At 29.9% G+C, this 13,116-nt stretch overlaps 1 protein-coding gene across 1 annotated transcript; it reads right to left on the reverse strand.

The window, feature by feature from the left end:
- Positions 1-1,411: 1,411 nt before the first annotated feature.
- Positions 1,412-2,587, reverse strand: LOC105774729 (uncharacterized). The gene has a single exon (XM_012597285.2). The coding sequence runs from the start codon at positions 2,393-2,395 to the stop codon at positions 1,535-1,537; it is 861 nt and encodes a 286-aa protein (XP_012452739.1). The 5' UTR covers positions 2,396-2,587; the 3' UTR covers positions 1,412-1,534.
- Positions 2,588-13,116: the final 10,529 nt, after the last annotated feature.

Raw genomic sequence — 13,116 nt, forward strand, 5'->3', positions numbered from 1 at the left:
GAAATAATTTGTTAACAAAAAAAATTAAACTTTAAATTATTTTATTATGGTAAATACATTATCTAATGAATTTTAACTTGTTACGGGTGGGAACATGTAAGGGTAGTTTGCTTCAGGATGTAAAAATGGCAGCTGGTATCGCGCCCATGATTGCAATAGTAGTATGCAACCACTAATTTTAATTTTTCGTGGTTGTGTCACTCGACACATCTTTTGATACAAGGTCGCCAACACGACGGATCCCAATTGAGTTCGCCCGCTTTTCTAAAGTTGACGAGTTTCAGCAGCCACCTTAAATGGACGAGATTTCATGACTTATTCGGCAGTAGGATACCCCCGATTATCATAAGGATGTAGGACCGAGTGTGTTGCTCTCTTTTGACTTCAGTTAAATCTTGATCGAGCACATCGAAATTTCTTCTTAACAAATCCATTTCTATCTGGCCTCCAAAAATTGTCTCCGGAACTAGCCCCAAAAGTTTGTCGCATACCGCTTTCCAATCGACTGCGTGAACAGTCTTAGTCATTATGAATCGATCCATTGGTAACCTGAGTTGTGACTGAACGTCCTCTAGAGTGATAGTACACTTGCCACATGAAAGATGGAAATTGCGCGTCTCAGGTCTCCACCTTTCCACCAACGCACTTACGAGTGTCGGGTCAAACTTACACCCGCTACCTACAAGGGCCAGGTGCGAAAAACTGACTTCTCTCAAGTAGGGTTCGATCAAAGGTGATGGAGGAGCGAGTAGATTACGAATGTTGTTTTGCAAAATTTGATCTTCCACCTATTCAAGGAAAAAACATACAAAATATTAAATTCAAATATAACAAAAATATAAAAATTAGACTACATTAAAATATAATAATAAATATTCTTACCTTTTGCAATTGATCGATAGAAATGTGGTTCTTATCATGACAGATTAGAGAATTTGTCATTGATAATTTCGAAAAAACTGAATAATTTGTATTAGAAAAAGTAATTCAAGAAAATGTTAAGATAATTTAAATAAAATAAAATAAAATTGAGAGAAAAAAATTTGAGTGAATTTAAGTGGGTATTGAGAGTAATTTGAGAGAGGGTTGAGATTGAAATGGAAAAAAAAATGAAATGAGGAGGGGTGGTTTATAGGAAAGTAAATTTGACCGTTTGGGAGTGTCTAACGGCTAATTAAATAGTCGTTGGAAAAGTAGCGATTATTTTAACTGTTGGAAGAAAAAGTGTTCCCAGTTAAAAGTGTTTTTGAAAAAAATGGTCTATTCTCATAATTTTTCCTAAATGTACCTATTCACGTAATTTTTTTCTAACATTTATTTGTAAATTATTCCAGATTTGTATCAAACATAAAATAAGGAATAAAATGAAACAAAATTCCCATCAAGTTAAATTGGATTTTTGGACCCTGGGTACTTGCAAAATCATTGCTATTGTGGTTATTTTTATTCTTTTGCTGTTCAATACAGACATTGTTAATAAAGTTTGGGCCAAAATACTAGAAAACGCCCTTAGACTTTTCAAAATTTCATAAATCTATGCCTTCAGCAGCACCACTGCTGCACCGTCGTTGCCACCGCTGAAATACTGCTTGACAGCCAATCTCATATCTTCAAACGGTTCACACCACTCAAAGAATTGCACCAACTTCTCCAGCTCCCTATCCTCACCGTCCTCCACAAACGGTGGTATGGGGATAGCATTCTCCGGCTGCAAAGTGTAAGCATTTGGGTTATCATCAACTATCACAACTTTGCCCAAATCCCTCCCCATTTCGGACAAGTCTTTAACCATCTTCTCTTCCATTTCTTTGCAGGAATCCCGATAAAGCCGGTACGATATTAGCCCCTTAGGGTCAAGCTTATCCAAAACCTGCGAAGCATATTGCTCAAGTCCGGCCGTGAACACCACCACCTCGTGTTTCTTGCTGATTTCTTCCAAGAAAGAATCGACACCAGGACGTTTCAACACGTAAAATTTCATGATTTGACCATCGATGCTCGGCCTTACTACGAAATCATACATTTTGGGAGGTGGATCGGGGCTTGAATGCACCAGGGTCTCGTCTAGATCAAGGACGATGGTTTTTTTGGTCTCCGAAATCGGCGGCGGAAGCAAGCAACGGTCGAACACTAGAGTTCGAGGAACAATGGAATTGCTTTCGAGTTGATCTTGTTTGAGGATTTTGAACCCCTTGTAGCGGCGTTTGGTGGTAGAAGGAGTTGCTATGCGGGCTAACTTGGAGAAAAGCCTGACAAGGCGGCGATGGCATAACTTAATGGACTTGTTGAGGGAGGCAATGACGGTGACAGAAGCATTCTTCTTCGTCGGAGAAGTCTTTCTCCTGTGGCGCTTGATGGATCGTGGCGGAGTTCTCTTGACAATCTTGGAAACCATTTTTTCAGTGTTCTGTATTATTGTTATCAGCCAGACAACAAAAAAGAAAGAAAAAATTATATAAAGGAAAATGTTGGTAGATTTTGGAAACACAAACCGAAGGTTTCCTTTAACGGGGATTTTGGCGAAAGGCGAGGCTCGGTCTGTAGTCCGTTTTGTTTTCAATTTTGGCTCGGAGTAACGGTCATGAAGTTAGGTTCGGAGTAGAGCGGTTGTAAATTACTATTGAGCCGCAGACTAAATTCATTTTTTCTTACGTCGATTATTACTTACTTTTCTGAGATAAAAAGTTCAAATATTCAAAAGTCGGACTATATTAGATATTGGATTTTTGATAGAAATATGAGTAATTAAGCTGCAATAAATGTCAACAATTATGATTGTTTTCCGTAGAAATTATGAAATGATTATTCAATTATTTATTTTTAATCATTCAACTATAAAATTTATAAAATAATCACTCAATTATTAAATTTGTCTTTTTTAATTACTAGTGAACTAATGTATGAATAAAAACACTAAAAATCTAAAATAGTTGGATGAAAAAATAAAATTAAATAATTGATTGACCATTTTGTAACATTTTATAATGTAACCAAAAAAATTAGGTGACATTTTCATAACTTTTCATAATTGAGCGATTAGAAAAAAAACTATAGTTTAATGACTGCTAATGTAATTTATCCAAAATGATAGACCTAAAAATTTAATTTAAACAAACAAAATTAAAGGTAAAGCCCTCAAACTACAGCATGTTTAAATAAGCCGTCATATAGTTAAATAATCTCTAATCTATGATTTAAATCCATTAAAACCCTTAATTTGAAATGAAGTAAATTTTTAAGTTTTAATATTCTATGCTTATATAGAGGATGATATGAGCATATATTATTTTGGAAAATTATTCAATACACTGCTGTTGGAGTGTTCAAACAAATTAAGAATTTGAAAATATATTATAAAATGTAATAAAAATAAATTATATAAATAAATATAAATTTTTCAAATATTTACCTTTTATTTTTCTCTTACTTTCATACATGTCATATTGGTCATAGATATTTAATCTAAATATTTTAAACTCTTAAATGCACGACTTTTCAGTCATGAGAAATTAATTAAATACAATAATTTAAACAGAGAACAATATCACTGATCTTAGTCTTAATCTAGGAGATTAAAAGGTATATTCAAATTCTGTTGCTTCTCCTGTCTCTTATCTTCAAAAACTTGCATATCAATAAATCAATTAATCTAAATATTTCATCTTTAAAAATAATCCTACTCTATAAAGTCTTACTCAATAAATAATTTATTCAACAGATGATTCAATACTCTATTAGCTAAAGTTTGATTTACCCTTACAAAAATAATTTCAGCCCTAATAAATAACCTTAACTTGTTACAACCATTCACTCAAAATACACTTACAATGATGTTTAAACTCTCAAATAAAATACAAGTGAAAATTAACAACAAAGATACAAACAAACTCAGCACAAGCACTCTCTAAAAGATTTATCCCAACAGGCGAATAAATTGCCTATTTATTGGCAAAATGAGACAGCTTCTCTAAGCAGAATTTGTGAAGATAAATTCATTAATTTAGTGCATAATAATCTTGGATAAAAATCTCCGATATTTATCTTAAAATACAATCTTATTAATCAATTAAAATCAATAATTTATTCTCTAAGATAAAGGCTTAAAGGATAAGGATAAGTCTTATTAGATAAGATATGTTAATTTCTAAACTTTTTAATAGCTAAATTTGAAGGTGAGATAAGAAAATGTTTTAAAGATCTTTTGCTAATAGAGAAAATAATCATGGAGGTGAAAGTCTAAAATGCGAAGATCTAACTCCACTTGAATTATTTTGAAGTAATACCTGGACTACTATCCAAAAGTTTGTTTGGAGATCTGTTCAAACATTAAAATGAACGAACATTTCAAAAAATTGTTTGATGGAACTTCTAAAGTCCCAACACTATTGAATATTGGTGTGGTGCTGAAATGATATCAAAGCTTAGATTAGTCGAGATGTCAACCTCGTCATCTAAACTAACAAGGATAAGAATGTTATGTGTGGTGTTTTTGGTGGAGTCATTTAATGGAACATGTCATTTCGACATTTGACTAGGTTAGGTGCTAGACACTGTATTTTAATACAGTCAAGACATTGCTAACGATCAAGAAAAATAGAAACAAATCACATGTTCATTGTAAGGCCCAATATTTACCCGAGCCCGCAAACCAAAAATTAACCAGTAAAAAAAAAAAAATAATAAAAACCTAAATATAAACCAAGCAAAAAATTATAACAGTCCAACAACAATCCAGATTACAAAACCCACTAAACTAAACCTAAATTAACTACCCAGACATTTAACCCTAGCCCAAAGCACAACGTAGCCCAAAACAAAAATCAAAATCAGAAACCCTAGGCATTCAGCCCTAGCACGAGCGCCGCAACAGCAGCCTCTAGCGCCGCTCCTTCCATGCGCTGCGCCGAGCCGTGCCACGTCAACGTACGGCCTCATGCCAGCAAATACCTGCAACGAATGCACACAAACAAGCAGCAGGCAAAAGAAGCAAAATAACAGAAAGGGCCAGTGAATAAATAGATTTGTTTTATTGTAATTTCATTCGATTTTTGGCTATAAAAGGGGCCAAAAGAATATGTACGGGGATCTTCTTATTTTTTTACATGCATATTGTATAAAAAAACCAAAAATATATTCAGAGAGAAATAAAAAAAAACAAAAAATTTTGAAAGGTGATTGCAGTTTTTTCTTCTTTCTCATTTCTTTGTATTTTTTTTATCTTATTATTTGTGTACAAAAAATAAAAAAGGGGAGTTGAAGGAGAAACTTACCTGGCTGTCTGTGGACTCCTCGTCGGCTCAAATCGCCGTCTGTGGCGGAGCTATGGCGAAGGAGTAGTGGATCCGCGGCGGCACTGGGATGGGTTTCAAAACCCTAGCAGAGAGTTTAAGTCTTTTATTTTTTTTTATTTTTTTATCTTTGTTGATGCAAATGTTTTTTTTAACAGAAATTTAGCTTAAAAGCGTGATGTGAAACGGCGCCGTTTAAAGGCCTGTGACCCGCGCGGTGACTCGACCCGAGGGAAGGATTCGCGCGTTTTGGGTCTGATGGTCTATTTGCGCCTTCGATCCCTCAGTTTTACTCCCTCTTTTAATTTCATTTTTGTTTCTTTGTAAATTTCCCGCATGAATTTTGAATTTGTTTCAAATCAGTCTCGCATGAAACGCTGCGTTTTGGAAGGGAGGGGATATTTCCCACTCAATCCCCCATATAATTCGCGCGTTGTGATATAGTCCTACACTTTGTTTTAATTCTATTATTCCCTTGTCAATTTAGGTTTAATTGCGATTTAATTCTTTTTTTTGTTTTTTTTATTTTTTTTGTTTTTTCATTAATTCATTGATTAATTTATTATTTTTATTACTATTTATTATTGTTATTGACATTACTATATTTGACTATTTTTCCTATTTACCTATTTATATATATTATTTTGTTCTTTATTATTATCTTTTACACTGTTTTATTATATATATATATGTACATACGTAATATATATTATTTAATTTTAAACTATATATATTTATAAATACCTATTGCTATATACTATTATGTGAAGTTTTTCGTTCTATTATTTGTTTAAATTAACTCATATACATTATTATATATATATATATATATTATTTTTTTATCATATTGGTCTTAAAATCCATTCATATATTTTATGGATATTTCTATATTTCAAACCTTTGTGTATTTGATATTGGTATGGATATTATACGGGACTATCACTTGTGTATGTATGTATTGCATTGTTCATCTATATTTTAAGGGTTATTTGTGTTCATTAGTGCATACTTTGGGCCTATGAATTGTCACTTTGCATCGTACATTCCATCACGCTTTATTCACCTAGAAAGTTATGTTTAATATAATCTAAGTATCAAAATCAATTTACTCAAAAATCTTTAAGATAAAGCAAAGTTCGGTATTTGGAATCTTCGAAAGAATTGAGCCTTAACGTATTGGGTTCCAATTTTCCTCGTCGAATCTAAATAATCGAAAATTTTTTAAAACATACAAATTTTAAATAAAAATCCATTCTCGGGAATTCGACACGTTGTATCCTAATGCATTGGATATGACATGTTATTTTCTCGAGACGAGGATTTTAAAAATAAAGGCAATGTTCGATATTTAGGAAATTTACGAAATCGAACCCTAACTTACTGAGTTTTGATTTTCTCATTTGACCCAAATAATCGGATATCCTTCTCAAAATGCATAGGTTTTTAAAAAATCAAAGGATAAGCTTAATTTTGAGGATTTGAAATGTTGCATTCTAACTTACTGAGTGTAACAATTTATTTATCTTCCAATTCATTTTATTCAAAATAAAAGGATCGTATTTTAAAATCTTTTCAAAATTTCGACATTAAGACATTAAACAATCGATTCGGTACCAATTTTGGGCGTTACGAGGGTATATAGTCCTACACTTTGTTTTAATTCTATTATTCCCTTGTCAATTTAGGTTTAATTGCGATTTAATTCTTTTTTTGTTTTTTATTTTTTTTGTTTTTTCATTAATTCATTGATTAATTTATTATTTTTATTACTATTTATTATTGTTATTGACATTACTATATTTGACTATTTTTCCTATTTACCTATTTATATATATTATTTTGTTCTTTATTATTATCTTTTACACTGTTTTATTATATATATATATGTACATACGTAATATATATTATTTAATTTTAAACTATATATATTTATAAATACCTATTGCTATATACTATTATGTGAAGTTTTTCGTTCTATTATTTGTTTAAATTAACTCATATACATTATTATATATATATATATATATTATTTTTTTATCATATTGGTCTTAAAATCCATTCATATATTTTATGGATATTTCTATATTTCAAACCTTTGTGTATTTGATATTGGTATGGATATTATACGGGACTATCACTTGTGTATGTATGTATTGCATTGTTCATCTATATTTTAAGGGTTATTTGTGTTCATTAGTGCATACTTTGGGCCTATGAATTGTCACTTTGCATCGAACATTCCATCACGCTTTATTCACCTAGAAAGTTATGTTTAATATAATCTAAGTATCAAAATCAATTTACTCAAAAATCTTTAAGATAAAGCAAAGTTCGGTATTTGGAATCTTGAAGAATTGAGCCTTAACGTATTGGGTTCCAATTTTCCTCGTCGAATCTAAATAATCGAAAATTTTTAAAACATACAAATTTTAAATAAAAATCCATTCTAGGAATTGACACGTTGTATCCTAATGCATTGGATATGACATGTTATTTTCTAAAGACGAGGATTTTAAAAATAAAGGCAATGTTCGATATTTAGGAAATTTACTAAATCGAACCCTAACTTCGAGTTTTGATTTTCTCATTTGACCCAAATAATCGGATATCCTTCTCAAAATGCATAGGTTTTAAAAAAATCAAAGGATAAGCTTAATTTTGAGGATTTGAAATGTTGCATTCTAACTTCTGAGTGTAACAATTTATTTATCTTCCAATTCATTTTATTCAAAATAAAAGGATCGTATTTTAAAATCTTTTCAAAATTTCGACATTAAGACATTAAACAATCGATTCGGTACCAATTTTGGGCGTTACGAGGGTGGTATATAGTCCTACACTTTGTTTTAATTCTATTATTCCCTTGTCAATTTAGGTTTAATTGCGATTTAATTCTTTTTTGTTTTTTATTTTATTTGTTTTCGTTAATTCATTGATTAAAATTTATTATTTTATTACCATTTATTATTGTTATTGACATTACTATATTTGACTATTTTCCTATTTACCTATTTATATATATATTATTTTGTTCTTTATTATTATCTTTTACACTGTTTTATTTATATATATATATGTACATACGTAATATATTATTTAATTTTAAACTATATATATATATTTATAAATACCTATTGCTATATACTATTATGTGAAGTTTTTCGTTCTATTATTTGTTTAAATTAACACATATACATTATTATATATATATATATATTATCATATTGGTCTTAAAATCCATTCATATATTTTATGGATATTTCTATATTTCAAATCTTTGTGTATTTGATATTGGTATGGATATTATACGGGATTATCTTGTGTATGTATGTATTGCATTGTTCATCTATATTTAAGGGTTATTTGTGTTCATTAGTGCATACTTTGGGCCTACGAATTGTCACTTTGCATCGAACATTCCATCGCGCTTTATTCGCCTAGAAAGTTATGTTTAATATAATCTAAGTATCAAAACCAATTTACTCAAAAATCTTCAAAATAAAGCAAAGTTCGGTATTTGGAATCTTCGAAAGAATTGAGCCTTAACGTATTGAGTTCCAATTTTCCTCGTCGAATCTAAATAATCGAATTTTTTTTAAAACATACAAATTTTAAATAAAAACCCATTCTTAGGAATTCGACACGTTGTATCCTAATGCATTGGATATGACATGTTATTTTCTAAAGACGAGGATTTTAAAAATAAAGGCAATGTTCGATATTTAGGAAATTTACGAAATCGAACCTTAACTTACTGGGTTTTGATTTTCTCATTTGACCCAAATAATCGGATATCCTTCTCAAAATGCATAGGTTTTAAAAAAAATCAAAGGATAAGCTTAATTTTGAGGATTTGAAATGTTGCATTCTAACTTACTGAGTGTAACAATTTATTTGTCTTCCAATTCATTTTATTCAAAATAAAATGATCGTATTTTAAAATCTTTTCAAAATTTCGACATTAAGACATTAAGCAATCGATTCGGTACCAATTTTGGGCGTTACGAGGGTGCTAACCCTTCCTCGTGCGTAACCGACTCCCGAACCTGTTTTACTCAAAATTCGCAGACCTAAAATTATTTTCAAGGTGATCCAATCACACCACAATAAAAGATCGGTAGCGACTCCCATTTCCATTTTCAAAATCGATACCCATTTTTCAAATTTCAAAAAAATGGTTTCGACAGTCATTTCATTAAAGTATCATGACTAAATTTTTTATTGTTAGAAGGTGTGAAACCCAAATTCTTGTTAAAATAAAATATAAGTGGCATCGTAGATCCCCAATAAGAAAAATACATGCTATACAAGTGAAATCCGTATAAAAGTTTACTCCCTCTATTTGATGTTGATTACAATAAGGTGTTTTAATCTTATTGTATTACTTCTATTTGACTTTGATTAGAATAAGATTTTTAAACCTATAAATAGACGTAATTGTCTCTCCTCTTGTATTATTCAAATTTTGACATAGTAAATTTTCTTCTCCTTGCCCGTGATTTTTCCCCTCGGAAGGGTTTCCACATAAAATTCTGTGTTCTTTTCTCTCTTTCTTTGCGATTCATTGTCATTATCGACGTTCAATTTTCACACCTACTATAAACTACTATGAAAGCTACTCATTTCAAGCTTTAGTCTAATGACCTTATCATATGTGTTACCCTCAAAAGGTATTCATGATCCTTTTAGGTTAAATTTGTTGACCTAATTTGATCCATATTATCCCATAGTTACCATTGTATCTTCTGTAATGAAAATGGTCACTAATCAAATTAGTAATGATAAAATCATTTGTTTTAGACAAATGACCTCTAAGTTCAATTTTCATAATCAACATAGTTCCAATGATAGAATATAATTTACTCCTTATTCAAGCTATGAATTCCATTATTGTAGCGATGTCATACTATGCATAAGTTATGTATGCAACATACCAACTTATGACCTGCTGGAAAATATGGATATCACATATATAATAAGAGTAGTTACATATTATTATTTACTATCATAAAAGATTAGCTCAAATTAAAAGCGATCAAATTTGGTTAAGATTTATTGGGCTTCAATTATTAAATAAAGTACGAACTAAATACGTGTAGATACTCTAGTAACTAATTTCTAATTGATGATTGGTGAGAAATTATGATTAATGTGCAAAAGTTATATATTAGGTTATGCTCCCCAAATTACATATAGGTAACTTTTCTAATATCTCATCTTTAGAAAAGAGAAAATCACCTTCTCAAAATTACTTGCGTGCTAATTTGGAAGATCAAAACCATAAGATTAGAAGATTTCAAAAAATCCATGGATTTAGGTACTCTTCTGCATTTAGATTTATTCTTGATGGTTTGACATGACAGATCCTGATTTATAATTTGTTAAGTTTTATATCAGATATTATTTTATTGTTCTTACATGACCTACTACCATGAGAGATCATGTTTTTAATACATCAATGTACATGAGTTATACACAAATGGTTTGTCACTTACTTAGGATTTAGGTAAGTTATACCATGAACATCACAAAAAAAAAAATCATAAACAATTTAGGATAAATTCTAGGTCCTTTCAATGTATTAACAATTTAGATAATCATATCAATGACTATTTTTGGGAGTCATTCCTTCAATAGCCAAGACAAGTTTTCCCCAATTGGACTTATAGATGACATAAATGTCTCCTATTATTTGAATAATTTGCTCAATCTAATTTTGTGGTTATGGATAATTTAAATTACCTACTAATATAAGTTATCTTCTCAAGTTATAATCCAATCATATAATGCAACTCAATATTACTTAAATCTTAATTATCAATAAGTCATGATTTAGTTATACATTTCGCTTAATGCGTAAAATTTCCTGATAAGGATTTGATGACTTGAGAAACCTATATAAAATTGTGAATATTATCCCCAACAACATGCTGTGCTTTTTGTGCTGATATTCAATTTCAAATCATTAAAATTAATACTCCTTTTAAACCTCACATTAATCTGACATGATCAATTTGAATAGAACATCAACTTCGATGTAAAAAATTGTTTGTGGTAATAAATCATGACAACAAAATAGTTACTCTTGTAAAATATTAAATTAAAATAAATTATTAATTAAATTCCAAATATAATAAAATTATATGGATTTTAAAAACACCTCATTTAATAATACACCTATTATATCGATTAGGAATAATAAGAAAAAATAAACTATTGTACACTTATAAATTTAGGGTGGGTTTAGATGGGTGGTGATGTGTAGTGTAGTACATTCAATTTTTTTTCTCACATTACAGATATCTATTTAATTTTCTTGTCACCACTATTTTTACACTAATTAGTAATTATTGATAAATGTACCGTTTATCTAAACCCATCCTTAAATGTTTACATGTACAAATAATTGAAAAATAAAAATAACCTTGAAACAATAATATTATAAATATAAATTCTAATTAATTTCTAAGATAAAAATCACAAAATAATTTTAAAATATTAAAACAAATAATAATTTCAGAACTTAGTAGCAGATTTTTCATTGCAAAACATTCATCGAACTTCTTTTGTCATAAGAGTATTGCATGTTTTTTTTCTTTTTTTTTGGGAGGGGAGGAGGGTTCAAATGAGGGAGGAGATGGTTTTTTTATTATTATAGAGTTTGGATTAAGTTTTATTTTCCTTTTCATTTATTTTAGATATTAGGAAATTTTTATTAATTTAGAGATTTTTTTAAAAAAATAAATGAAATAGGTCGATTTCTGGGATATTTAGGGAAATAGACCTATTTTGAAGAGAGAGAGAAAACGTGTGTTGCTGGACGCATTTTCTACTGAGGTGGCTGAAAGCACACCCAGTAAGATGAGCTTTCCTGCCAAATTAGTTGAAAATGTGTCCTATTGGATGCGCTTTCAAGCAACAGTAAATTTTTCAACGGTCAAAAATTCCAATAGGCAAATTATTTTTAAGGACTAAAAACGATTAGTTTGTTTGCTATATAAACCCAAGCCATTTTATCTCTTTTGCTTTCAAATCTCATTCTCCTAAGTCTCAATTCTCTAAAATTTTTAGTTCTCAAATTTTAAAAGATAATTTCTCTAAAATTCTTTTTTTTTAATTTTATATTTCATAATTTATTTATTTTTAATTGATTTTTATAATGGCAATTCCACTAATTCGTTTTGATAACAAACACATTTTCGGTGTCCAATTGCAAATGGTAAGAAAATATTTTTAAATTTTAATTAAGTTCATTATTAAGTTGTTAACATTATGAAATTTATAATTTTTTTATGTTTATATAATCATGTCAAAGATCAGATTTTAGAGACTTACATCTACAATTTATCTGTGAGGGCATTGCGTGTAATTGAAGAAGACTTGCTAGAGGCGGGATTCTTACATGTGTCTCATATGCTCGGGGGTTGCAAATTGGATCCCACACTTATCAACACATTGGTGGAAAAATAGAGACTTGAGATACACACATTTCATCTTCCATGTAGTGAGTGTACAATCAAACTCGAGCACGTGTTACAACTCGATTTACTGGTGGATGTGCTAGTTTGTAACAACTTGTTTTTCAGTGGTGTCAGAAACAGTAATTTCGAAATCACAATTCTGACAAGTGAGTACGTAAATGTTATTATTTAATATTTATGAGTAAAGTACTATGATATAGTGAATTTTTATTTGATAATTTTATTTAATTGGATAATTAGTTAAGTATGAGTGGGTTGTTCCTTAAGCAAGTGGTTTTGGCAAATGAGGTATCAGGACCTCGTTTCTATAAACCGAGCCTGTAAATATTTTTATTAGATATTTATGG

Source organism: Gossypium raimondii, chromosome 6 (assembly GCF_025698545.1).
Source record: "Gossypium raimondii isolate GPD5lz chromosome 6, ASM2569854v1, whole genome shotgun sequence".
Lineage (NCBI taxonomy): Eukaryota > Viridiplantae > Streptophyta > Magnoliopsida > Malvales > Malvaceae > Gossypium > Gossypium raimondii.